Source organism: Heptranchias perlo, chromosome 14 (genome assembly GCF_035084215.1).
Source record: "Heptranchias perlo isolate sHepPer1 chromosome 14, sHepPer1.hap1, whole genome shotgun sequence".
Taxonomy (NCBI): Eukaryota; Metazoa; Chordata; class Chondrichthyes; order Hexanchiformes; family Hexanchidae; genus Heptranchias; species Heptranchias perlo.
Genome location: NC_090338.1, coordinates 57,641,049 through 57,665,320, shown reverse-complemented (window position 1 = coordinate 57,665,320; position 24,272 = coordinate 57,641,049). Strand labels below are relative to the sequence as shown.

The 24,272-nt window shown below is 42.5% G+C and overlaps 1 protein-coding gene across 1 annotated transcript in view; it reads left to right on the top strand.

Moving 5' to 3' along the window:
• LOC137332220 (histone-lysine N-methyltransferase, H3 lysine-36 specific-like) overlaps positions 1 to 24,272 on the top strand; it is a 205,674-nt gene that overhangs the window by 33,276 nt on the left and 148,126 nt on the right. The window contains exons 6-8 of the mRNA XM_067995913.1: positions 8,900 to 9,109; positions 10,176 to 10,205; positions 18,876 to 19,029. Coding sequence (XP_067852014.1) covers positions 8,900 to 9,109; positions 10,176 to 10,205; positions 18,876 to 19,029 — 394 coding nt within the window. The remainder of the gene's footprint in view (positions 1 to 8,899; positions 9,110 to 10,175; positions 10,206 to 18,875; positions 19,030 to 24,272) is intronic.

Below are 24,272 nucleotides of genomic sequence, written 5' to 3'. Positions count from 1 at the left end.
TCCAGGCAAGTGGAGAGTATGCCATCACACTCCTGACTTGTGCCGTGTAGATGGTGGAAAGGCTTTGGGGAGTCAAGAGGTGAGTCACTCGCTGCAGAATACCCAGCCTCTGACCTGCTCTTGTAGCCAGAGTATTTATATGGCTGGTCCAGTTAAGTTTCTGGTCAATGGTGACCCCCTGGATGTTGATGGTTGAGGATTCGGCGATGGTAATGCCGTTGAATGTCAAGGGGAGGTGGTTAGACTGTCTCTTGTTGGAGATGGTCATTGCCTGGCACTTGTCTGGCGCGAATGTTACTTGGCACTTATGACCCCAAGCCTGGATGTTGTCCAGGTCTTGCTGCATGCGGGCTCGGAATGCTTCATTATTTGAGGGGTTGTGAATGGAACTGAACACTGTGCAATCATCAGCGAACATCCCCATTTCTGACCTTATGATGGAGGGAAGGTCATTGATGAAGCAGCTGAAGATGGTTGGGCCTAGGACAATGCCCTGAGGAACTCCTGCAGCAATGTCCTGGGGCTGAGATGATTGCCTCCAACAACCACTACCATCTTCCTTTGTGCTAGGTGTGCCTCCAGCCACTGGAGAGTTTTCCCCCTGATTCCCATTGATTTCAATTTTACTAGGGCTCCTTGGAGAAGGTGGTGGTGAGCCGCCTTCTTGAACCGCTGCAGTCTGTGTGGTGAAGGTTCTCCCACAGTGCTGTTCGGTAGGGAGTTCCACGATTTTGACCCAGCAACTATGAAGGAACGGTGATATATTTCCAAGTCGGGATGGTGTGTGACTTGGAGGGGAACGTGCAGGTGGCGAGTGACTCCCCAAAGCCTTTCCACCATCTACAAGGCACAGGTTAGGAGTGTGAGTGAATACTATCCACTTGCCTGGATGAGTGCAGCTCCACAACACTCAAGAAGCTCGACACCATCCAGGACAAAGCAGCCTGCTTGATTGGCACCCCATCCACCACCTTAAACGTTCACTCCCTTCACCACCGGTGCACTGTGGCTACAGTGCATACCATCCACAGGATGCACTGCAGCAACTCGCCAAGGCTTTTTCGACAGCACCTCCCAAACCCGCGACCTCTACCACCTAGAAGGACAAGGGCAGCAGGCACATGGGAACAACACCACCTGCACGTTCCCCTCCAAGTCACGCACCATCCCGACTTGGAAATATATCACTGTTCCTTCATAGTCACTAGGTCAAAATCCTGGAACTCCCTACCTAACAGCACTGTGGGAGAGCCTTCACCACATGGACTGCAGTAATTCAAGAAGGCGCCTCACCACCTCCTTCTCAAGGGCAATTAGGGATGGTCAATAAATGCTGGCCTTGCCAGCGACGCCCACATCCCATGAATGAATTAAACAAAAAACAATGGATAGAGACAGGATCCAGATATTTTGGCAGGATTTTTTTCCATTGTACCAGTACTCACTGGACCTATGCATGAAGAATGGCTGTTTTAGCAAAGTATTGGGGAGCTGCTTCCCATGAGACTCGAGCCGACTAAGTTTCTACTTGGAGAGGAAGCGTAGGCGGCGAAAGTTAGAGGGGGGAGAAACTTTGCCACTTTAACGTATTTCCTGAGCTTCCATAGAGTGTCACCTTTTTGCTTCATTTTTTTTTCAAGAATTCTATACAAAACTGGTTGTCACCTGTATGGAATTGACTTTGGGTCTCAAATCTTGTGGTGCTCTCCTTGCCCTCTCTCAAAGTGAACTGGTTAGATAACTACGTTTGGGACTTCCCTTTCCCCTTTTTTTATTTTCAGGCATACTCGCTTAGTTCTTTTTCTGTTGTTATCGGCAGGAGTTAAGAACATAAGAACTAGGAGCAGGTGTAGACTATACGGTCCCTCGAGCCTGCTCTGCCATTCAATAAGATCATGGCTGATCTTCGATCTCAGCTCCACTTTCCCACCTGATCCCCATATCTCTTGATTCCCTTATAGCCCAAGAGTTCTGCCTTTCACACTGGAAGAGGTTTCAAGTTTTTATTAGTTGACTTCCTGGTTAGTGGAAAACTGTTCAAAATTACTACTACTGTCTTAGTACAGAAGAACTTTGAAATGGGTTTTCTCATAGTTTAGGTCTTCAAATGTTCTTGTACTGTTTCTTATTGGAGAAATCTGCTGTGGCCTAGTCTAATCACACTTTCCCCAACCATAGCTTCTGGCCAACGTCAGCTTTGGACTTCAAAATTTTATACCTCGTGCAATAGAACCTTGGCAGTTACTGGCTCTCCATATCTGTCTGGTGTCCTTTTTGTTTTCCAGCCAGTTTTCTTCTCTTCCCTTCTGTTTCATTTCTCCCCACCACCATCTTCCTCTCCTGAAGGCATTGGCTTCTTGCTGGTGTAATATCCCCCTCCCTAGCCTAGAGGCAGTGAGCCTAGTTGTACCATCCTCTTTGCTACCCTATCATTTGTAAAGTATGAAACTAAGCTATTTGGTCTAAATTACCTTTTTTTGTTCAAACGTTTTCTTGTTCTAGCTTTAAAAACTTTTTAGTAGTATGAACTGATTCAAAGACCATAAACAGCAGAACTGTGGAAGTGTGGACTGAGAACATAAATGTGGTTTGCTACATTAGCAACTAAAGTTGAACTTTGTCACTGACCCTCCACTTCAATGCCATGCAGATCTGACAATGGTGCAATAGGCAAATTCTGCAGCTCTGTAGACCCAGTATCTCTTGGGCCATTGAGAAAACTTATTAGCAGAAGTAGAGTCTAGCAATATGAATGGATCATGCACTTCATGAGCAGTTTGATTTCTGACACATGGTGTCCAGCTTTTGACCTTTTAACATTTGGAATTACATAGAATTTACAGCACAGAAACAGGCCATTCAGCCCAACTGGTCTGTGCCGGTGTTTATGCTCCGCACGAACCTCCTCCCGCCTTACTTCATCTAACGCTATCAGCATATGGATGGCAGGTCATCTCTGGTGTATTGACCACCTCTGTCCGTCCCCACCTTTCCCCCCCCCACCCCCCCACCCCCCCAAAGAACATCAACTGATGTCTCTTGAAAGGGTCAGTTTAGAGGAACAAGGTTCACAGTAACTTCTCTCAACAAAAAAAAGGACCATATGTATGGTATGTTTAATATTTCTACAATTTATGTAGTGCACAATATTGTAGCCCTCATTCAGTCTAATCATTAGGACACTTTGCATCACGTTTACAGAAAAGCCAAGTTGCTCAAAATATCAATCACAAGTAATGTGGCTGGAAGAAATTACGATGGTTTGTTTTACCAGCACATTAGGGTCCCATGACAGTCTTCGTCCAGGTTAGTCTATTCTCCCAATGTTTTGCCTATATGTAATCTATTTGCGTAGGCTCCTAAAGTGGTCTACAGTATAAATTGCTGATACGCTGAGAATTGAGTGAACCTGCAAGGTACTTGAGAAAATCATTGAAAAAGTTGCAAAAATGATCACCCTACCAGAGTGCTGTCGTTGTAGAAATTCCTGTCACAGTTGGAAAGTGGTCTCAAAATTGCATGATTTTAATGTCTCCAACAATGTGGAGGAGGGGATTCCTCTTTTGCATATGGGTGACTTGCTTTTCCATTTCCAGCATGCACCACACAAATTACCATGTCTTCCAGTAGTTACTTGGCAATGGCAGAGAAGAGATGGCAAGCAATAAGCTGCAGACCGGCTGAGTGTAACCTAGATCTCCAGAGACTAGCATAAGCTAAACATGGTTAAGAAGCCAACACATTGGCCCATGACAATAGAAGTGACCAACTGAATTTGGTTAGTGCAGATTAAGTATAAAAACCTGATTATATGCATGACAATAATATTGGATGCTGCACAGAAATCCAGTCAGCAGAATCACCTAAAGAAGGCCTAATCGGAGTACGTTTTATTCAAAGTGCCCCCCGCAACCTCCGGCTCTTTTATACTGGGAAATGGAAAAATCATAAGTGTTTGACTTTTTAAAAAAGAAAATCAATTATTTACCTCAACAAAGATCTACCTGACATCAACAGGAACCTACTGGGGCTGCACCATAGAAAACAGTAGTGGACATGACTTGGGATCTGATTTGGAACTGCTTGGCCCTTAGATAACCCGCATGTCTAATTGAATACTTTACATATCCAACTGCTAGCAGTTTCCCCCAGGGATCGGCATCTTCAGATAGGCTTACAAGTCAATATAAAGTATTTCCCTCATTGATTTTAAATGGGGGGAGAAAGGAGATCTGACCTGGTGGATCTCTGCAGGTAAATGTTTGATGCCTGTTTTTAAAAAAAAATGCCAATTTTTAAAAATAATATGTACTAAAATTGTGAATTTTACGAAGTACATCCCTGGACTTTTTTGTCAGATCCATAACTGGTACTTTTGTTCCACTAAGATTTGATTTTGGCACATTATGTAACTTAAATATTTTGTGAGATTGGTGGTTTTACATAACTAATTCAACAAATGCAACTTTTGGCAGTATGGAATTTTTACTTATTAACTGCAGAAATGTTTTAAAATATACAGTAAATACTTTCACATCCACTCTAAGCAGATATGAGTTGCAGTGTTAAAGGGCAGTTTACAATGATTGCTATACTCTCAAAGTCAAGGGGATAGTTTCTAAAATTGCTAATGTAGTAGAAAAGCAGTAGAGCTAGATTTCACCTCTGAAAACTGAAACAAGATCCTATTTTCAGAAGACCCAAGCCCAGTTATTGAGTGCTACTTTTGGCTCTTGCAGCTGGAAGGATTTTAACATGGGGAATGAGCATACCAGGGATGGAATGGTAAGGGTAGCTGTAACTTTAAGTTGCAAGCTTTCTTTGTGCTCATGGTTATGCTAGAGCACACCCAGATCATGATGATAAGGCATGCAAATCTAAATGTGATCACAAAAGCCAAAAATGATCTTTAAAATACTTCGATATTGGCATAATTTGTCTATTAATTGGTTGATTGTTGGAGAATTCTTACTACAAGCCACTGAATTTGACTCTACCTTTTAAGACTGGAATCAGCAATAACGGAGGAGACATCAAATGAAACAACAAACATGTACAGTGGATTTGGGTCAAAGCAAAAAATCACATCAGGGAAGAACTACTGGATTTTAATTGCAGATCATAAACTACTCATTTCTTTGGGTGCCATTCCCAATCTATGTGGTGCCATCTGTGAATTTTTGTACAACTGAATGGATACAGTCAGTTACTGCCAAGAATCTTGAAAACTGCATAATGGTTCATGCCAAAGGATCTCCAATTGGCGCATGAGGCAGTAGCAAGAGAAAGCCCAGCTTTCTCCCCTTGCACTTCAATGGCACCATTGTCGCTGAGCCCCTCATGGTCAGCATCTTGGAGGGGTCACCATTGACCAGAAGCTGAACTGAACTTTACAATGAGTGATGAACACCTGTCCCCTCAACACCTCTCCAATCATCTACAAGGCTCAGCTGGGATTGTGATAGGGTTCTTGCTACTCACCTGGATGGTGCAGCTGCAACACTTGAGAAGCTCCACACTATCCAGAACAAGACACGTTGCTTGATCAGTGCCCCTGCCACTGGACTCTACCTCCACTTCAATTAGCACACTTTGGCTGCAATATGTACTCTACAGGATCTACTGCAGCAACATACCAAGCTCACTTCATAGGAACAGGAGTAGGCCATTAAGTGTGCCATTTTGGTCTCCTTATTTAAGAAAAGACATAATTGCTTTAGAGGTGGTTCAGAAAAGGTTCACTCGATTAATTTCTGGAATGAGGGGGTTATCTTATGAGGAAAGGTTGGACAAGTTGGGCCTGTATACATTAGAGTTTAGAAGAATGAGAGGTGATCTTATTGAAACATATGAGATCCTAAGGGGACTTGAAAGGGCAGATGCTGAGAGGATGTTTCCCCTTGTGGGTGAGACCAGAACTAGGGGACCCAGTTTAAGAATAAGGGGTCTCCCATTTAAAACAGAGATGAGGAGAAACTTTTTCTCTGAGGGTCGTGAGTCTTTGGAACTCCCTTCCCCAGAGAGTGGTGGAGGCAGGATCATTGAATATTTTTAAGGCTGAGTTAGATAGATTCCTGATTAACAAGGGAGTCAGGTTATAATGGGTAGACGGGAATGTAGGGTTGAGGTCACAATCAGATCAGCCATGATCTTATCAAATGGCAGAGCAGGCTCAAGGGGCCGAATGGCCTACTCTTAATTCGTATGTTCAGCACCTCTGGCCTGCTCCGTTATTCAGTTAGGTAATGGTTAATCTGCACCTCAACTCCATTTTCCTGCCTTTGGTCCAATTTTCTTAGCATCGACAGCCTTTTGGGGGAAGAGTTTTCCAAATTTCTACTACCCTTTGGGTGGAAAAAGTGCTTCCTAATTTTGCTCCTGAAAGGCTTAGCCCTCATTTTAGGATTATGTTCTCTTGTCCTTAATTCCTCCATCAGAGGAAATAATTTCTCTCTCTATCCCATCAAATCCTTATAGCACATTGATCAGATCACCCCATAATCTCTTGTACTCAAGGGAATGTATACAAGGCAAGTTTATGCAATCTGTCCTTATACCGGAGCTTAGTGGGTTAAATTATAAGAATTGGAGCAAGGGTAGGCCATATGACCCCTCGACTCTGCTCTGCCATTCAGTAAGATCGTGGCTGATCTTCGACCTCAACTCCACTTTCCCGCCTAATTCCCATACCCCATGATTTCCTTAGCGTCCAAAAATCTATTGATCTCAGTCTTGAATATACTCAACGACTGAGCATCCACAACCCTCTGGGGTAGGGAATTCCAAATATTCATGACCGTCTGAGTGAAGAAATTCCTCCTCACCTCAGTCCTAAATATCCGACCCCTCATCCTGAGACTGTGTCCCCTAGTTCTAGACTCTCCAGCCAGGGGAAAGATCCTCTCAGCATCTACTCTTTTAAACATAAGATTCTAAGAAGGATTGAATGAGTATCTTTCTGGGGAATGTACGCTTCCTCCAAAGCCAATATATCCTTCCTGAGGTGCGGTGCCCAAAACTGAACACAGTACTCCAGATGGGGTCTGACCAAGGCTCTTTACAACAGAAGCATAACTTCCTCCCCTTTGTAGTTCAGCCCCTTTGAGACAAAGACCAACATTACATTAGGCTTTTTGATTGCTTTTTGTACCTGACTGCTAGCTTTTAATTTGTATACTTGAACTTCCAAATCTTTTTGCTTCTCTGCAATTCCTAGTTTCTCACCATTTACAAAATACTTTGATTTATCTTTCTTGGTTCAAACTTGATGATCTCACACTTGCCCACATTGACCTCCATGTGCCATTGTTTTGCCTACTCACTTAATCTGTCGATGTCCCTATGCAACTACCTGCTCCCATCTGCAAGTACTTTCTATCTCTCGTAACTTAGTGTCATCTGCAAACTTGGATATACAATTCTCTATTCCTTCCTGTAAGTCATTAATAAATATGGTGAAAAGTTGAGACCCCAGCACAGATCCCTGGGGAATACCACTTGTCACATCCTGCCACTCAGAGTACCTACTCTTTATCCCTACTCTCTGTTTCCTACCTTCCAAGTTAGAAAGCTACCACCAATTCCGTGCGCTCTTATTTTTGCTGCTAACCTCGTGTGGAATTTTATTGAATGCCTCCTGGAAGTCCGTACAGATAACATCCATAGACTCTCCCTTATCTACCTTATCAGTGACCTCCTCAAAAATTTCAACTAGATTAGTCAGATATGACTTGCCCTTAACAAAACCATGTTGACATTTTCTGATCAGCTCATAAATTTATCAAGTGCTCAGTCACTCTATCCCTAATGACAGATTCTAGCAGCTTCCCCACAAGTGACTTCGATAGCACCTCCCTCCCTTGAGCTCTACCATCAAGAAGGACAAGCACAGAAATGTTGTGGAGACACCATCACACTCTAGTTTCCCCTCAGTCACACGCCATTCTGCCTTGGACATATATTTTGTTTGCTAACGCTCCTTGGGATGTTTTACTACATTAAAGGCGCTATATAAATTCAAGTTATTATTATCTCTGTTCCTTCATCATCACAGGGTCAGAATCTTGGAAGTCCCAGCCTATTGGGAGAGCGAGCACGCACGCGCACACACTTTCCATGGGTATGGATCACACAAATCCACATCTACAAGGTGAAAAAAAATACAACGTACAATATCACCTGATAATAAAGCATACCATCAAGGATGGCTGTGAAGGAATGGTGGCAATACCGAATAACTCTGATCTCAATATTTAGCATTCATCCATCAAGTGTGTGTGTAATGAAGTTTTTGTACTCATTTTATATGGTGACATTAAAGAGTAGCTCACTAAGTACATTGTAAAAATACCCTTAACCACATACTTGGTTTCATCCTTGCCTCCACTGACATTTGTTCCTCACAATCTTCTCACCTGGAAGAAGCTCACGAGGTATAGTATTAAACAGAGGGAAGGGTCACAAAATAACGCGTTCAATGGCAGGCTTAAAGTTTCATCAATTCCTCATGAGCTATGGCTATTGCCTTCCTGTCCTCTTGGGTGGAGGTAAGGGTATACATGACCTGAAGCAAGTTCAGAACAAAATTAGTACATGCTTTCTTTTATAGAACCGCTTTCTTTTATAGAACCTCTTTCTTTAGTATTTGTAGTGTTCCTAGATTAGAATATGCTCTGAAAACTGAGCTACAATAGGAAATGACATCAAGAGCAAAGAAAGCTTGTCTGAAATGCTCTGACGTGTTAAAGGAGCTCCCTCTGTGCTGTTAGGAAGGGAGTTCCAGGATTTTTGACCCAGCAACAATGAAGGAATAGCGAAAAATGTCGGTCAGGCTGGTGTGTGACTTAGAGGAAAACTTGGAGGTGGTGGTATTCCCATGCAACTTCTGCCTTTGTCCTAGGTGATGGAGGTCACTTGTTTGGGAGTTGCTGCCGAAGAAGCCTTGGCAAGTTGCTGCAATGCGTCCTGTAGCGTCTACACACTACAGCCACAATACACGTTGGTGGAGGACGTGGCCGTCGCAGCCAAGTGGTCCATCCGAAAGAAAAAGACTTGCATTTATATAGTGCCTTTCATGACCTCAGGATGTCCAAAGCACTTCATAGCCAATTAAGTACTTTTGAAATGTAGTCACTGTTGTGATGTAGGGAAACATAGCAGAGAATTTGTACACAGCAAGGTCCCAAAAACAGCAATGAGATACATGACCAGATAATCTGTTTTAGGGATGTTGGTCGAGGGATTGATACTGGCCAGGACACTGAGGAGAACTTCCCTTGTCCTCTTCGAATAGTGCCATGGGATCTTTTACGACCAGCTAAGAGGGCAGATAGGGCCTCTGTTTAACACGTCATCTGAAACATGGCACCTTCAACGGTGCAGCACCCCCTCAGTACTGCAATGAAGTGTCCGCCTGGATTATATGCTGAAATCTCTGGGGTGGGTCTTGAACCCATAACCTTATAACTCAGAAGTGAGAATGCTACCATTGAGCCAAGCCTGACATCAATATTACAAGCTAACAAATATCAATACATTTTAAACAAATGTGGAAGAGAAGTCATTAATGCATCTCATTTTCTGTAGCAGATAACTTGTATATCTTTTTTTTAAAAAAGCAGAAAGAATTTGTGTCTTGTTTGAATTTTCTCTACTCTTCTGAGTTCCTGACCATAGCCATGTCACTTGCAGAACATTAGTGGTGGAGGGGAGGTATATTCACATTTGGTTCAGAACAGCATGGATGGTGACAATGAATATGTGGCAAGGCCAGGAATTGTTTTTAAAAAGAAAAGAGCCCTACCTTCACAAAAATTATCCACATTAAAGGTACTCAGACACGTATGTCTGCACACATGTCTAAATATATGGAACCCTCTTCGGTAATGTATTAATATTTATAGCTATTGTGATATTTGCATGTATAAAATGAAATATTTTAATAAACTGCCATAGCCAGTTTAAAACATCTGACCATGACTTGTTCTCAAAATGTTTTCTTAGATGTTCTAACATATCAATGTTCACAACTCACATATTGTAATTATATTACTTCTTGATTATTACTTGTTGAAAAGACCCAGTTTTCACTCAGTCATATTGTGGATGTCAGCACATGAAATCATTATTGCAGGAATGTGTTTCTTATTAATGGTTATTTGTTGTGTGCTTTCCAGCCTGAGGTTGTACAAAACCAGGTTCCAGAGGTAGGGTCTAGTCCACTACTTCATTTAATTCCTCCTTGTTGGTGTATTTAATGCATTGTACATATTGTACTACATAGTACGTACTTCATAGCCAATATATACTTGTATGTGGTGCATATTATAATGCATGCTAGTACACAGTACGGAGTTGTGGAACCAAATAAACAGCACTTGAAGTCCTTAAAAAAAAATTAAACTTCACTTTTAATTGTTGCCATTTTCCCAAAAAATAATAAAACAAAAGGTTTTTTTAAACAATTATGTGGATCCAACAGTAAAATTGTTTGCACATGCATTGTTCACTATTTTAATCATTCACTGAATGCAATAATTCACATTTGTGAAACAAATGTTTCTATATTTAACATTCAAACTCTTGTAGGATATTGAGACTTGTCATTTTTTTTACCATAATAATCAGATCCATAGTTTTTATACCATGATAGAAACATAGAAAATAGGAGCAAGAGTAGGCCATTCGGCCCTTCGGGCCTACTCCACCATTCAAAATGATCATGGCTGATCGTCTAACTCAGTACCCTGTTCCCGCTTTTTCCCCATATCCCTTGATCCCTTTAGCATTAAGAAAAATATCTATTTCCTTGAAATACATCTAATGACTTGGCCTCCACTGCCTTCTGTGGTAGAGAATTCCACAGGTTCACCACCCTCTGAGTGAAGAAATTTCTCCTCATCTCTGTTCTAAATGGCGTACCCCGTATCCTGAGACTGTGACCCCTGGTTCTGGACTCCCCAGCCATTGGGAACATCCTCCCTGCATCTAGTCTGTCTAATCCTGTTGGAATTTTATAAGTTTCGATGAGATCACCTCTCATTCTTCTAAACTGGAGTGAATATAGGCCTAGTCGATACAATCTCTCCTCATATGTCAGTCCTGCCATCCCAGGAATCAGTCTGGTAAACCATCGTTGCGCACTCCCTCCATGGCAAGGACATCCTTCCTCAGATAAGGAGACCAAAACTGCACACAATACTCCAGATGTGGTGTCACCAAGGCCTTGTATAACTGCAATAAGACATCCCTGCTCCTGTACTCTCATCCTCTTGCAATGAAGGCCAACATACCATTCGCCTTCCTAATTGCTTGCTGCACCTGAATGCTCGCTTTCAACGACTGGTGTACAAGGACACCCAGGTCTCGTTGCACCTCCCCTTTTCCCAAGCTATCACCATTCAGATAATAATCTGCCTTTCTGTTTTTACAACCAAAGTGGATAACCTCACATTTATCCACGTTATACTGCATCTGCCATGTTCTTGCCCACTCACCCAACTTGTCTAAATCACATTGGAGCCTCTTTGCATCCTCCTCACAGCTCACATTCCACCCCAGCTTTGTGTCGTCTGCAATCTTGGAAATGTTACATCCAGTTCCCTCATCCAAATCATTGATATACATTGTGAATAGCTGGGGCCCAAGCAATGATCCCTGCGTTACTCCACTAGTCACTGCCTGCCACCCGGACAAAGACCCGTTTATTCCTACTCTGTTTCCTGTCTGTCAACCAATTCTCAATCCATGCCAGTATATTCCCCTCAATCCCATGTGCCTTAATTTTGCACACTAACCTCTTGTGTGTGACCTTATCAAAAGCCTTCTGAAAATCCAAATACACCACATCCACTGGTTCTCCCCTATCTATTCTACTAGTTACATCCTCAAAAAACTCCAGTAGATTTGTTAAGCATGATTTCCTTTTCATAAACCCATGCTAACTTTGTCCAATCCCTTTAATGCCCTCCAAGTGTTCTGTTATCACATCTTTTATGATGACTCTAGCATTTTCCCCACTACTGATGTTAGGCTAACTGGTCTGTAATTCCCTGTTTTTTCTCTCCCTTTTTAAAATAGTGGGGTTACATTTGCCACCCTCCAATCTGTAGGAACTGTTTCGAGTCTAGAATTTTGGAAGTTGATCACGAATGCATCCACTATTTCCAGGGCCATTTCCTTTAGTAGTCTGGGATGTAGATTATCAGGCCCTTGGGAATTGATCCCTCAAGTGCAAGTAATAAATAAGTATTTCAGACTTGAGCCTAAATTAATGATTCTTCTAAAATCAGTGATAAAGGTAGCCATTGCAATTGATTGCTGCTGTTACTTTATCCCCACAACTTTTTGTACCCTAATAGCAGTCCTCATCTGAGAGGTGAGCTATCTGTTCCTGGGCTTCTGTTAAAGCTGTGCTTATGCCAACTGCTAGGAGGTGGATAAGAATACCACAAGTTGATGATTCATGTCCAATTTACTGCCCGCTCCCCATAACCCCTAATTCCCTTTACTTCTAGGAAACTGTCTAAAACAGAAATAGACAGTTTCCTAGAAGTAAAGGGAATTAGGGGTTATGGGGAGCGGGCAGGAAATTGGACATGAAGCTGAGTTCGGATCGGTCAATGCCCTGTGGGTGGCGGAGAGGGCCCAGGGGCTATGTGGCCGGGTCCTGCTCCGACTTCTTGTGTTCTTTAGATTTGTGGTTGGGATCAGATCAGCCATGATCTTATTGAATGGCGGAGCAGGCTCGAGGGGCCGATTGGCCTACTCCTGCTCCAATTTCTTATGTTCTTATGTTCTTATGAGCCCTTTAATTATTCCATTTTCTCTGAAGCTGAAAGTAAGACTCTTTGTGATGGAGAATCCATATCCTACTGTTCTACATTGCAGTGTTACTTTGTGCTCAGTACACTACTGTGCAGGGTTACTAGGCTGCTACTTCCAGTGTATTTTCTGTCATATACTTTAGGAATTCAAAGTGGTAGTCTGGAAAAACACATGCAGTTGAATATTACTAAATGTATTAAAAGTCGAATTATAGAGATGCAAAACACTGACTAGTTGATTGAGCTGTAGTTTATGTCCATGAGGATTATAAGAATTGATTTGCATTGAATCTCTTAATTGTTTTCTGCCTAAGATCCAAATAATTTTTTTAAATAAATCATGCATCTTAGGTTATTTCTTTCAGTTTTTGTTTAGTTTATTTGATTTGCATTTTTCTTTTTTTAGGGTGAGATCTCTTTAATTTGTTGGCTGAGGATAGTTTGTGGCAGTACATTGTTTCTCCCATTTAAAATGTGAGTGTGGGTGTGGTTGCAAATGTTACCCTGCTTAGGATGTGAGAAATTATTCCTGCACATTTAATCAAAGGAAGCTTCTGAGTGGACTGTATAAAGTTCTGTTTACTATAAATCCCAAACAAGATGAGTGTGTTAATCTGTAATAACATTTACCTGTGGTCCAGTTATCACAGTTTTACAATATATGTTTCTGTGTTAAAATGTATGTTTCTATGTAAGAATGTTGAAAAGAGAAAAAATCTACCTTCCACTGTAAATGCTGTTCCTGAAAGAGTTTAAATTACGATTCAGCCTTATTAATGAAACCTCCATATTCAGGCTGGTCTATTGATACAAATATGATTCTTCCAGCTGTTTGAAGTGTGATATCTAGGCTTTTGGTCTTTTTGTGTAATGTTGGCTCTGTTGCAGTTTTGCTGTTTGTGGTTCCATTTTTGTAGTGTTTCAAAGTGAAGGTTGTTTTGGACATTAACAAAGTATCTGCCGTTACTTTCAGAAGAAAGACTATCTCTCTTTAGAATCAAGTTGTAAAATGGAGGTTCTAAGGATGGTCTTGCAATATCTGATCCTGTAACTGTGACAACAGGCCCTGTCTATCTGGTATTACTACTGACCACAATTGATTCTTAGTTTGTCAGCAGTCAGTGTGATAGCTATTGCAGTCGTATGACCAATCTTCAGAGATTGGGAAACACTGGATAGTATCCAAGATTGTGAATTGTATAGAAGTCAAAACCTTTTATTAATGTAGCATTGCAAATTGTGACCTGAACCACCAGCTCCACAAGTTTGTGTCTAACATTGTGCTCTCACTTCCATATGTAGAGTAAATTAACTTTTTGTCTTGGTGATTGATCCATCTATTTGTATTTGGCACTCAGGGAGAGCTGTTGAAAGACCTTGTCTGAAGTTTTTGCCTAAAATGGTTTGTGAATTTTACATCATTAGCCTTCTGTATTGATTGAACTAAGGATATTTACAAGTCCAGTAACCTAACCTGAGATGAACCTATTACTAAGCAGCAATTTGTAAAATGGGGGTAATGGAATGAATTACTTTATACATATTGTTCAAAAATAGGGGTAGCAATTGTCAGTTGTATTGAAGATACATCTCTCACAAATTTGGCCTTGATAGTCCCTAGCAGTACAAAAAAAAATGAGAGAAATGATATTAGGGTACCAATATACCAGTCAGATTTCCTGCAACATAATGACCCTGATTGAGCATCTGATGATTAGTTCTCTATTTGAACTGCACAGAAGGGATGGAGTTCCAGATCATGGTGTTTTGAAGGAGTGGAGGTGGGGTTAACTTGCTGCCTCTTCTCCCTGGGCAGATGTATTTTTGTGTGGATCTGGGGCATGAGGAGGTAGAAAGTTACTTGGGAATGTGTTCAGCTTACTCCTAACCTGCCTGACATTTTTCAGGGGCCAGGTTGTCAGGGCAAACTATGTATGTCCCTTTGTGGATGAGTGAATGCTAAACACATGCAAATGAGGGAAACATGACCTCTATCATATTTCCTGCTGTTTATGGTTACGACAGTATAGTCGTTATTTTACCCTACTTGTAATCCAGGGGCCTAGACTAATAATCCAGAGAATGTGAGTTCAAATGCCACCATGGTAGTTTGAATTTGAATTCAGTTTTAAAAAATCTGGAAATAAAAAGCTGGTATCAGTAAAAAGTGACCATGAAATTATTGGATTGTCATAAAAACCCAACAGGTTTAGTAATGTTCTTTAGGGAAGGAAACCTGCTAACCTTATCCAGTCCATCCTCTATGTGACTCCAATTCCACACCAACGTGATTGACTGTTAACTGCCCTCTGATGTTGCCTAGCAAACCACTGAGTTTTATCAAACTGCAAACATCAGCTCAAGAAGAAGGCCCACCACCACCTTCTCACGGCAACGAGAGATGGACAATAATTGCCAGCCTTGCCAAGAATCAAAATAAAAACATACTTTGACCGCTGGACACACGAGCCACCTGTTAGACACTGACGTTTAGAGGGTGGTGGAGTAAAAATGAAGAGTGGTTTGTGCAAACAATCTTTTTTTATTCGTTCATGGGATGTGAGCGTCGCTGGCGAGGCCGGCATTTATTGCCCTTGAGAAGGTGGTGGTGAGCTGCCTTCTTGAACCGCAGCAGTCCGTGTGGTGAAGGTTCTTTCACAGTGCTGTTAGGAAGGGAGTTCCAGGATTTTGACCCAGCGATAATGAAGGAACGGCGATATATTTCCAAGCTGGGATGGCATGTGACTTGGAGGGGAATGTGCAGGTGGTGTTGTTCCCATGTACCTGCTGCTCTTGTCCTTTTAGGGGGTAGAGGTCGCGGGTTTGGGAGGTGCTGTCGAAGAAGCCTTGGCGAGTTGCTGCAGTGCATCCTGTGGATGGTACACACTGCACCCACTGTGCGCCGGTGGTGAAGGGAGTGAACGTTTAGGGTGGTGGATGGGGTGCCAATCAAGCGGGCTGGTTTGTCCTGGATGGTGTTGAGCTTCTTAAAATGTTGTTGGAGCTGCATTCATCCAGGCAAGTGGAGAGTATTCCATCACACTCCTGACTTGTGCCTTGTAGATGGTGGAAAGGCTTTGGGGAGTCAGGAGGTGAGTCACTCGCCGCAGAATACCCAGCCTCTGACCTGCTCTTATAGCCACAATATTTATATGGCTGGTCCAGTTAAGTTTCTGGTCAATGGTGACCCCCAGAATGTTGATGGTGTGTGATTCGGCGATGGTAATGCCGTTGAATGTCAAGGGGAGGTGGTTAGACTGTCTCTTGTTGGAGATGGTCATTGCCTGGCACTTGTCTGGCGCAAATGTTACTTGCCACTTATGACCCCAAGCCAGGATGTTTTCCAGGTCTTGCTGCATGCGGGCTCGGACTGCTTCATTATTTGAGGGGTTGCGAATGGAACTGAACACAGTGCAATCATCAGCGAACATCCCCATTTCTGACCTTATGATGGAGGGAAGGTCATTGATGAAGCAGCTGAAGATGGTTGGGCCTAGGACTCTGCCCTGAGGAACTCCTGCAGCAATGTCCTGGGGCTGAGATGATTGGCCTCCAACAACCACTACCATCTTCCTTTGTGCTAGATATGACTCCAGCCACTGGAGAATTTTCCCCCTGATTCCCATTGACTTCAATTTTACTAGGGCTCCTTGGTGCCACACTCGGTCAAATGCTGCCTTGATGTCAAGGGCAGTTACTCTCGCCTCACCTCTGGAATTCAGCTCTCTTGACCATGTTTGGACCAAGGCTGTAATGAGGTCTGGAGCCGAGTGGTCCCGGCGGAACCCAAACTGAGCATCAGTGAGCAGGTTATTGGTGAGTAAGTGCCGCTTGATAGCACTGTCGACGACACCTTCCGTCACTTTACTGATGATTGATAGTAGACAGATGGGGCAGTAAATGGCCGGATTGCATTTGTCCTGCTTTTTGTGGACAGGACATACCTGGGCAATTTTCCACGTTGTCGGGTAGATGCCAGTGTTGCAGCTGTACTGGAACAGCTTGGCTAGAGGCGCAGCTAGTTCTGGAGCACAAGTCTTCAGCACTACAGCCGGGATGTTGTCGGGGCCCATCGCCTTTGCTGTATCCAGTGCACTCAGCCGTTTCTTGATATCACGTGGCGTGAATCGAATTGGCTGAAGACTGGCTTCTGTGATGGTGGGGATCTCGGGAGGAGGCCGAGATGGATCATCCACTTGGCACTTCTGAGTTTGCCATTCACATGGCCAGTCACTAAATGGACAAATTTATTGGGCAAGATCAATTTTTTTATGAGCATCCTACTGGCTGTCTCTTTATCATGCTATGTCAGGTCCTGAGGCCTGCATTTCATACTGGCGCAAGTCACCAGTGGAGGATGTGGGACCTGCTTCCTGTAAGTAGATAACCCTGGGTCAGAAATACCTCTATGGTCAGGGGAGCATATTGGGGATGGAGGGAAGTCCCACTCTGCTGGAGGTGCATCCAGTGACACAAAAAGCCTAAACCTCGGTGTATAAAACTTCTGCACTGGCATTTCTCTTTGTTGTTGATGTTGGATTTTGCATCCTTAAATAAATCCGTTGATGCACAGAACTTTAGACTGTACAAGGCATAGGAACAAGAAATGTGTTTTAGCTGTCCCTTACTAAACAGGGGTACAGTATTTCACCACTGGGTAATGATAACTTTATACATCACTGAAATTAGCAGCGGAGGGAAGTGGAGCCAATAAGCTGATCATGAACCACTAGATGAAGTTGAGACTAATTTTCCTTATGCTGTGACCACACTATGATAGAAATGATGAAATTCATTAATCCTGTGTTTCGAGCAAGGAGCTGCGAGTCAGAGAATTGATGCTGCAATTGTTTGGTCCTATCCTTGACACTATGCCTTTGAGCATGACTCCCTTCTGGACATCATTACCTACGAATTTACCCAAAAATACAACCTTTTTCAAGGCATTACAGGCTTGATCTGACAACTGGGAATGATGAGTGCTTTGACGAATGTATTTGCTAAATTAGAATAAAATGAAGCCATAATTTTATCCACCTCTTGTTCTATTTCAGTATAATTCAAATTTATGTGAAAGTTGAGGGAATAGGAAAATGTTAATTTGTTGCTTTTTTTATAACCATATTTATTCTTTGAACGTAGCTCAGTGTTCACATACAAAGATCCCTGCTTCACTCTTTTCCTTCTCTGAACAGAAATTGGAGTTGCTCATATTTTTTGGTACTGTACATGTATTTGCATCAGTATTATGTACCAAGATGGTCCTACTGTCCAGTGGTTTCTCCTTTTTGGAAGATGGCATATTCACTTGTTTGTGGAAATTGAATCTCATTTAGAGAATGAGGTAGACTATATGGAGGTAGTTAATCTAACATCAGTTTTCTTCTATCAAATCTAAACCCACAGCTCTCTACTTCCAGATAAATCAGGTGTCTGTCTATTTCTCTTTTCAATGCTTCTGCCATGCCTGCATTCACTCTGTTAGGTTGCAGTCTATTCTATAAGTTAACAATTCTAAATGTGAAAAAGTTACATTTTAAAGTTGAATGGTATAGTGGATGGGTTAATTGTTAAATTTGCTTGTCTCAGAAGCTAGAGGCACACCATGCCATGTCTCAGAGCCAGTGGGAACAATTTAGCTGTATAGTCCTTGGGTGAATCGTCTCACTGTAGGAGCATAGATCCTGGAGCTGGAATGTAGTAACTCCAAGGACTTCACCAGCACCGATGGTTCTGGGATTGGCATCCAGGATGCCAATCTGTGGTCCTACAATGAGTTGGAGTGGAATTGTTAGTTGACAGAACCATTGCTTACTTCAACTGAATGGTAAACCCTCTAGCAGCTGGCAGCAAGAAAATGGACTTAGTGATTTCTCTTTATTTGAAAGGAAATATTTTTTTTCGGCGCACTCCTGAGTATTGTTCCTAAGTAAACATCTTTTTAAAATGAATTCTAGTAGAGTATTTCCCTAGTTATAAATGATACTCAACAGGTTTTGTAGTATTGGTACGTTTTTTTTTCTAGATTTTGATGTATATCTTTATTCACAGATAAGAACACAGGATGCAGATCAATGTATCCAGCAGGTGGATGAGCTGTTACTCACACAGAACATTGAACATAGTGCTAAACCGAAGGAGTGGAAAAGAACAGAACAAGCTCAGCCCAGTATTACTGAACTGAAACATCAGCCCTTTTCATTAGGTAAGGAGAGCTCCAGATTCTGTAGTGCTCTTAGAATCTGTTCAGTTCCTAACGGCAACCTTAAATAGATAGCTGTGTATGAAAACATGGAGGAAAAGGAACTCCCTGTTGCACTGACATCTACCTTCTGTTACTTAACTGTAACAATGATGCCTTTTGTGATCACCAGATATTTTGACTTTGCGTCCAGTTGGCCACTATCAGCACTGATATTTTATGTAACAATGGGTTGGAAAGGAAGTTGTTACACTCAATCCTAGTTGAGCAGAGAGAGAGGTAAAAGGGTTATTGAATGCGGTAAACACACTTAATTTGAATGCTAGAATCCTTGCACTGTATGATAATCCTGCTGTGAAGGTACTTCTGTGATGGCATGTAATGTGGCAAATTATCTAAGCATGTCAAGATTGCTACATCTGGGGAAAGAATCTGAAACAAATCAATGCATTGGGGAAGACGATGCATGCCCGTAGCACACTCTAACTGAGGACTGCAGTCGATTGAGCCCTAAATCTGTCCATGCATAAGTGGTGCAGATTAGTACAATGATGTTTCAGACCTCCCTTGCCAAAGTGCACAACATTAAACAAATGGTTAAACTCTTGAAACAATCTCCACTTGATGCCCTCAAAGTAGCAGCCAGGGAATCTTGTTTTGTAGAATTACGGACCTGCAAGTAAAACTGTTAGATACTTCCTCTGTAGGGAAACACTTTGTTGAGGAACAAGTAGATATAATTTTAAGAAACAACAGAAAAATGTCACAGAAATCCCTAGCCTGGGTTGTTCTGTTGCATGTAAAGACAAGTGGCCGTCCTTTAGAGGAATGCAGAAGAAGATGCTATGTTTAAAGTTTTTCTGCCCTTATCCTAGATACTTCGGTTTCTGTATTTTAGATTATTCTTACCAGGGAATCTTAGCTCTCTACAGTCTCGAGATTGTCTACACTGGCTCTGACATCTAAGTTTCTGATAGTGAGCCCAGGAAAATGTACCAACAACTTTTCTGAAATTTGCTTTAACTTGTGGATCTATCCTGTACTTTCAGAGACTTCCTTCCATCTTTGAAAAGTGGCAGAGCACCACAACATCATACTGTTTTAGATATAAAAACAAGTGAATTTATTGAACAAAAGATGAATAGAATCATAGAATCATAGAAGTTACAACATGGAAACAGGCCCTTCGGCCCAACATGTCCATGTCGCCCAGTTTATACCACTAAGCTAGTCCCAATTGCCTGCACTTGGCCCATATCCCTCGATACCCATCTTCCCCATGTAACTGTCCAAATGCTTTTTAAAAGACAAAATTGTACCCGCCTCTACTACTGCCTCTGGCAGCTCGTTCCAGACACTCACCACCCTTTGAGTGAAAAAATTGCCCCTCTGGATCCTTTTGTATCTCTCCCCTCTCACCTTAAATCTGTGCCCCCTCGTTATAGACTCCCCTACCTTTGGGAAAAGATTTTGACTATCGACCTTATCTATGCCCCTCATTATTTTATAGACTTCTATAAGATCACCCCTTAACCTCCTACTCTCCAGGGAATAAAGTCCCAGTCTGTCTAACCTCTCCCTGTAAGTCAAACCATCAAGTCCCGGTAGCATCCTAGTAAATCTTTTCTGCACTCTTTCTAGTTTAATAATATCCTTTCTATAATAGGGTGACCAGAACTGTACACAGTACTCCAAGTGTGGCCTCACCAATGCCCTGTACAACTTCAACAAGACATCCCAACTCCTGCATTCAATGTTCTGACCAATGAAACCAAGCATGCTGAATGCCTTCTTCACCACCCTATCCACCTGTGACTCCACTTTCAAGGAGCTATGAATCTGTACTCCTAGATCTCTTTGTTCTATAACTCTCCCCAACGCCCTACCATTAACGGAGTAGGTCCTGGCCCGATTCGATCTACCAAAATGCATCACCTCACATTTATCTAAATTAAACTCCATCTGCCATTCATCGGCCCACTGGCCCAATTTATCAAGATCCCGTTGCAATCCTAGATAACCTTCTTCACTGTCCACAATGCCACCAATCTTGGTGTCATCTGCAAACTTACTAACCATGCCTCCTAAATTCTCATCCAAATCATTAATATAAATAACAAATAACAGCGGACCCAGCACCGATCCCTGAGGCACACCGCTGGACACAGGCATCCAGTTTGAAAAACAACCCTCGACAACCACCCTCTGTCTTCTGTCGTCAAGCCAATTTTGTATCCAATTGGCTACCTCACCTTGGATCCCATGAGATTTAACCTTATGTAACAACCTACCATGCGGTACCTTGTCAAATGCTTTGCTGAAGTCCATGTAGACCACGTCTACTGCACAGCCCTCATCTATCTTCTTGGTTACCCCTTCAAAAAACTCAATCAAATTCGTGAGACATGATTTTCCTCTCACAAAACCATGCTGACTGTTCCTAATTAGTCCCTGCCTCTCCAAATGCCTGTAGATTCTGTCCCTCAGAATACCCTCTAACAACTTACCCACTACAGATGTCAGGCTCACTGGTCTGTAGTTCCCAAGCTTTTCCCTGCCGCCCTTCTTAAACAAAGGCACAACATTTGCTACCCTCCAATCTTCAGGCACCTCACCTGTAGCGGTGGATGATTCAAATATCTCTGCTAGGGGACCCGCAATTTCCTCCCTAACCTCCCATAACGTCCTGGGATACATTTCATCAGGTCCCGGAGATTTATCTACCTTGATGCGCGTTAAGACTTCCAGCACCTCCCTCTCTGTAATATGTACACTCCTCAAGACATCACTATTTATTTCCCCAAGTTCCCTAACATCCATGCCTTTCTCAACCGTAAATACCGATGTGAAATATTCATTCAGGATCTCACCCATCTCTTGTGGTTCCGCACATAGATGACCTTGTTGATCCTTAAGAGGCCCTACTCTCTCCCTAGTTACCCTTTTGCCCTTTATGTATTTGTAGAAGCTCTTTGGATTCACCTTTGCCTGATCTGCCAAAGCAATCTCATATCCCCTTTTTGCCCTCCTGATTTCTCTCTTAACTCTACTCCGGCAATCTCTATACTCTTCAAGGGATCCACTTGATCCCAGCTGCCTATGCATGTCATATGCCTCCTTCTTATTTTTGACTAGTGCCTCAATCTCCCGAGTCATCCAAGGTTCCCTACTTCTACCAGCCTTGCCCTTCACTTTATAAGGAATGTGCTTACACTGAACCCTGGTTAACACACTTTTGAAAGCCTCCCACTTACCAGACGTCCCTTTGCCTGCCAACAGACTCTCCCAATCAACTTCTGAAAGTTCCTGTCTAATACCATCAAAATTGGCCTTTCCCCAATTTAGAATTTTAACTTTTGGGCCATACCTATCCTTCTCCATAGCTATCTTAAAACTAATGGAATTATGATCACTGGTCCCAAAGTGATCCCTCACTAACACTTCTGTCACCTGCCCTTCCTTATTTCCCAAGAGGAGGTCAAGTTTTGCCCCCTCTCTAGTCGGGCCATCCACATACTGAATGAGAAATTCCTCCTGAATACACTCAACAAATTTCTCTCCATCCAAGCCCCTAATGCTATGGCTGTCCCAGTCAATGTTGGGAAAGTTAAAGTCCCCTACTATTACCACCCTATTTTTCTTGCAGCTGTCTGTAATCTCCTTACATATTTGCTCCTCAATTTCCCGTTGACTATTTGGGGGTCTGTCGTACAATCCTATCAAAGTGATCTCTCCCTTCTTATTTTTCAGTTCTACCCATATGGACTCAGTGGGCGAACCCTCGGATATATCCCCTCTCACTACTGCCGTGATGTTCTCCCTAATCAAGAACGCAACTCCCCCTCCTCTCTTACCTCCTGCTCTATCTTTCCTATAGCATCTGTACCCTGGAACATTGAGCTGCCAGTCCTGCCCCTCCCTTAGCCATGTTTCAGTAATAGCTATAACATCCCAGTCCCATGTACCCATCCATGCCCTGAGTTCATCTGCCTTGCCCATCAGACTTCTTGCATTGAAATAAATGCAGTTTAATCTAGTCTTCCCTTGGTCTTTGCCCTGCTTTCTCAGACCATCTGTCCGGTCATGTTCTGTACACTCTCCCTTACTGCCTTTTGTTTCTGTCACCACTTTATTTCCCACTGACTTCCTGCATCGGTTCCCATCCCCCTGCCACATTAGTTTAAACCCTCCCCAACAGCACTAGCAAACACTCCCCCTAGGACATTGGTTCCAGTCCTGCCCAGATGCAGACCGTCCAATTTGTACTGGTCCCACCTCCCCCAGAACCGGTTCCAATGGCCCAGGAATTTGAATCCCTCCCTCTTGCACCATCTCTCAAGCCACGTATTCATCTTAGCTATCCTGTCATTCCTACTCTGACTAGCCCGTGGCACTGGTAGCAATCCTGAGATTACTACCTTTGAGGTCCTACTCTTTAGTTTAACTCCTAACTCCCTAAATTCAGCTTGTAGGACCTCATCCTGTTTTTTACCTATATCGTTGGTGCCTATATGCACCACGACAACTGGCTGTTCACCCTCCCCCTCCAGAATGTGTATATATATATATATATGTTTATAGTAGATATGCTAACTGCCAGTCCTGCACATAACTGAGCAAATCACATGGTATTTTTTTTTGTTTGAATGCATCTTGGCTCCTCCAGCAAATTTTCTGTAGCTTTGGTGACAGCTAGCAAATGATAGCCTCATATGTATTGTGTTACACTGGAGACACGATTCTGACTGCAGTTGATTTTAAACTTCTTGGGTTTTACGACTAGTTAAAGGGACCGTTACTAAGGTAAGACGAGGCAAAAACCTTAATTTAATTTTAGCCACAGGTATCGCATCTTGGTTCAAAATAGCCGGACAAGGAGGACAGCTAGGACCTGTAAAGAAAGTGCTCTTGGCTCGTACTTCTGATATCATGTCCCAACTGTTACTTTCTGTCTCTAACTCTCGCAGTACTATCAGATTTATTGGTGGGGTACTGTATCTTGCACTTCGCAAATGAGTAGAACCTCATCAAATTGGATGTTTGCATGAGAGCAATTGTTTAAGAAGACTATTCTCTTTAAATTTCATTAGAATTGCCCAAGTTTCAGGACAGTAAGTTTTTAGGAGCGTCAGAGAGTACTCCTTCCAAGAAACTTTTCCTCCTGAAGTACAGAAACTTCTACTTTCCGCACTAATAAAGTTATCTTTGGCTGGGAAAACACATGATTTTACACTTGGCACATTTTG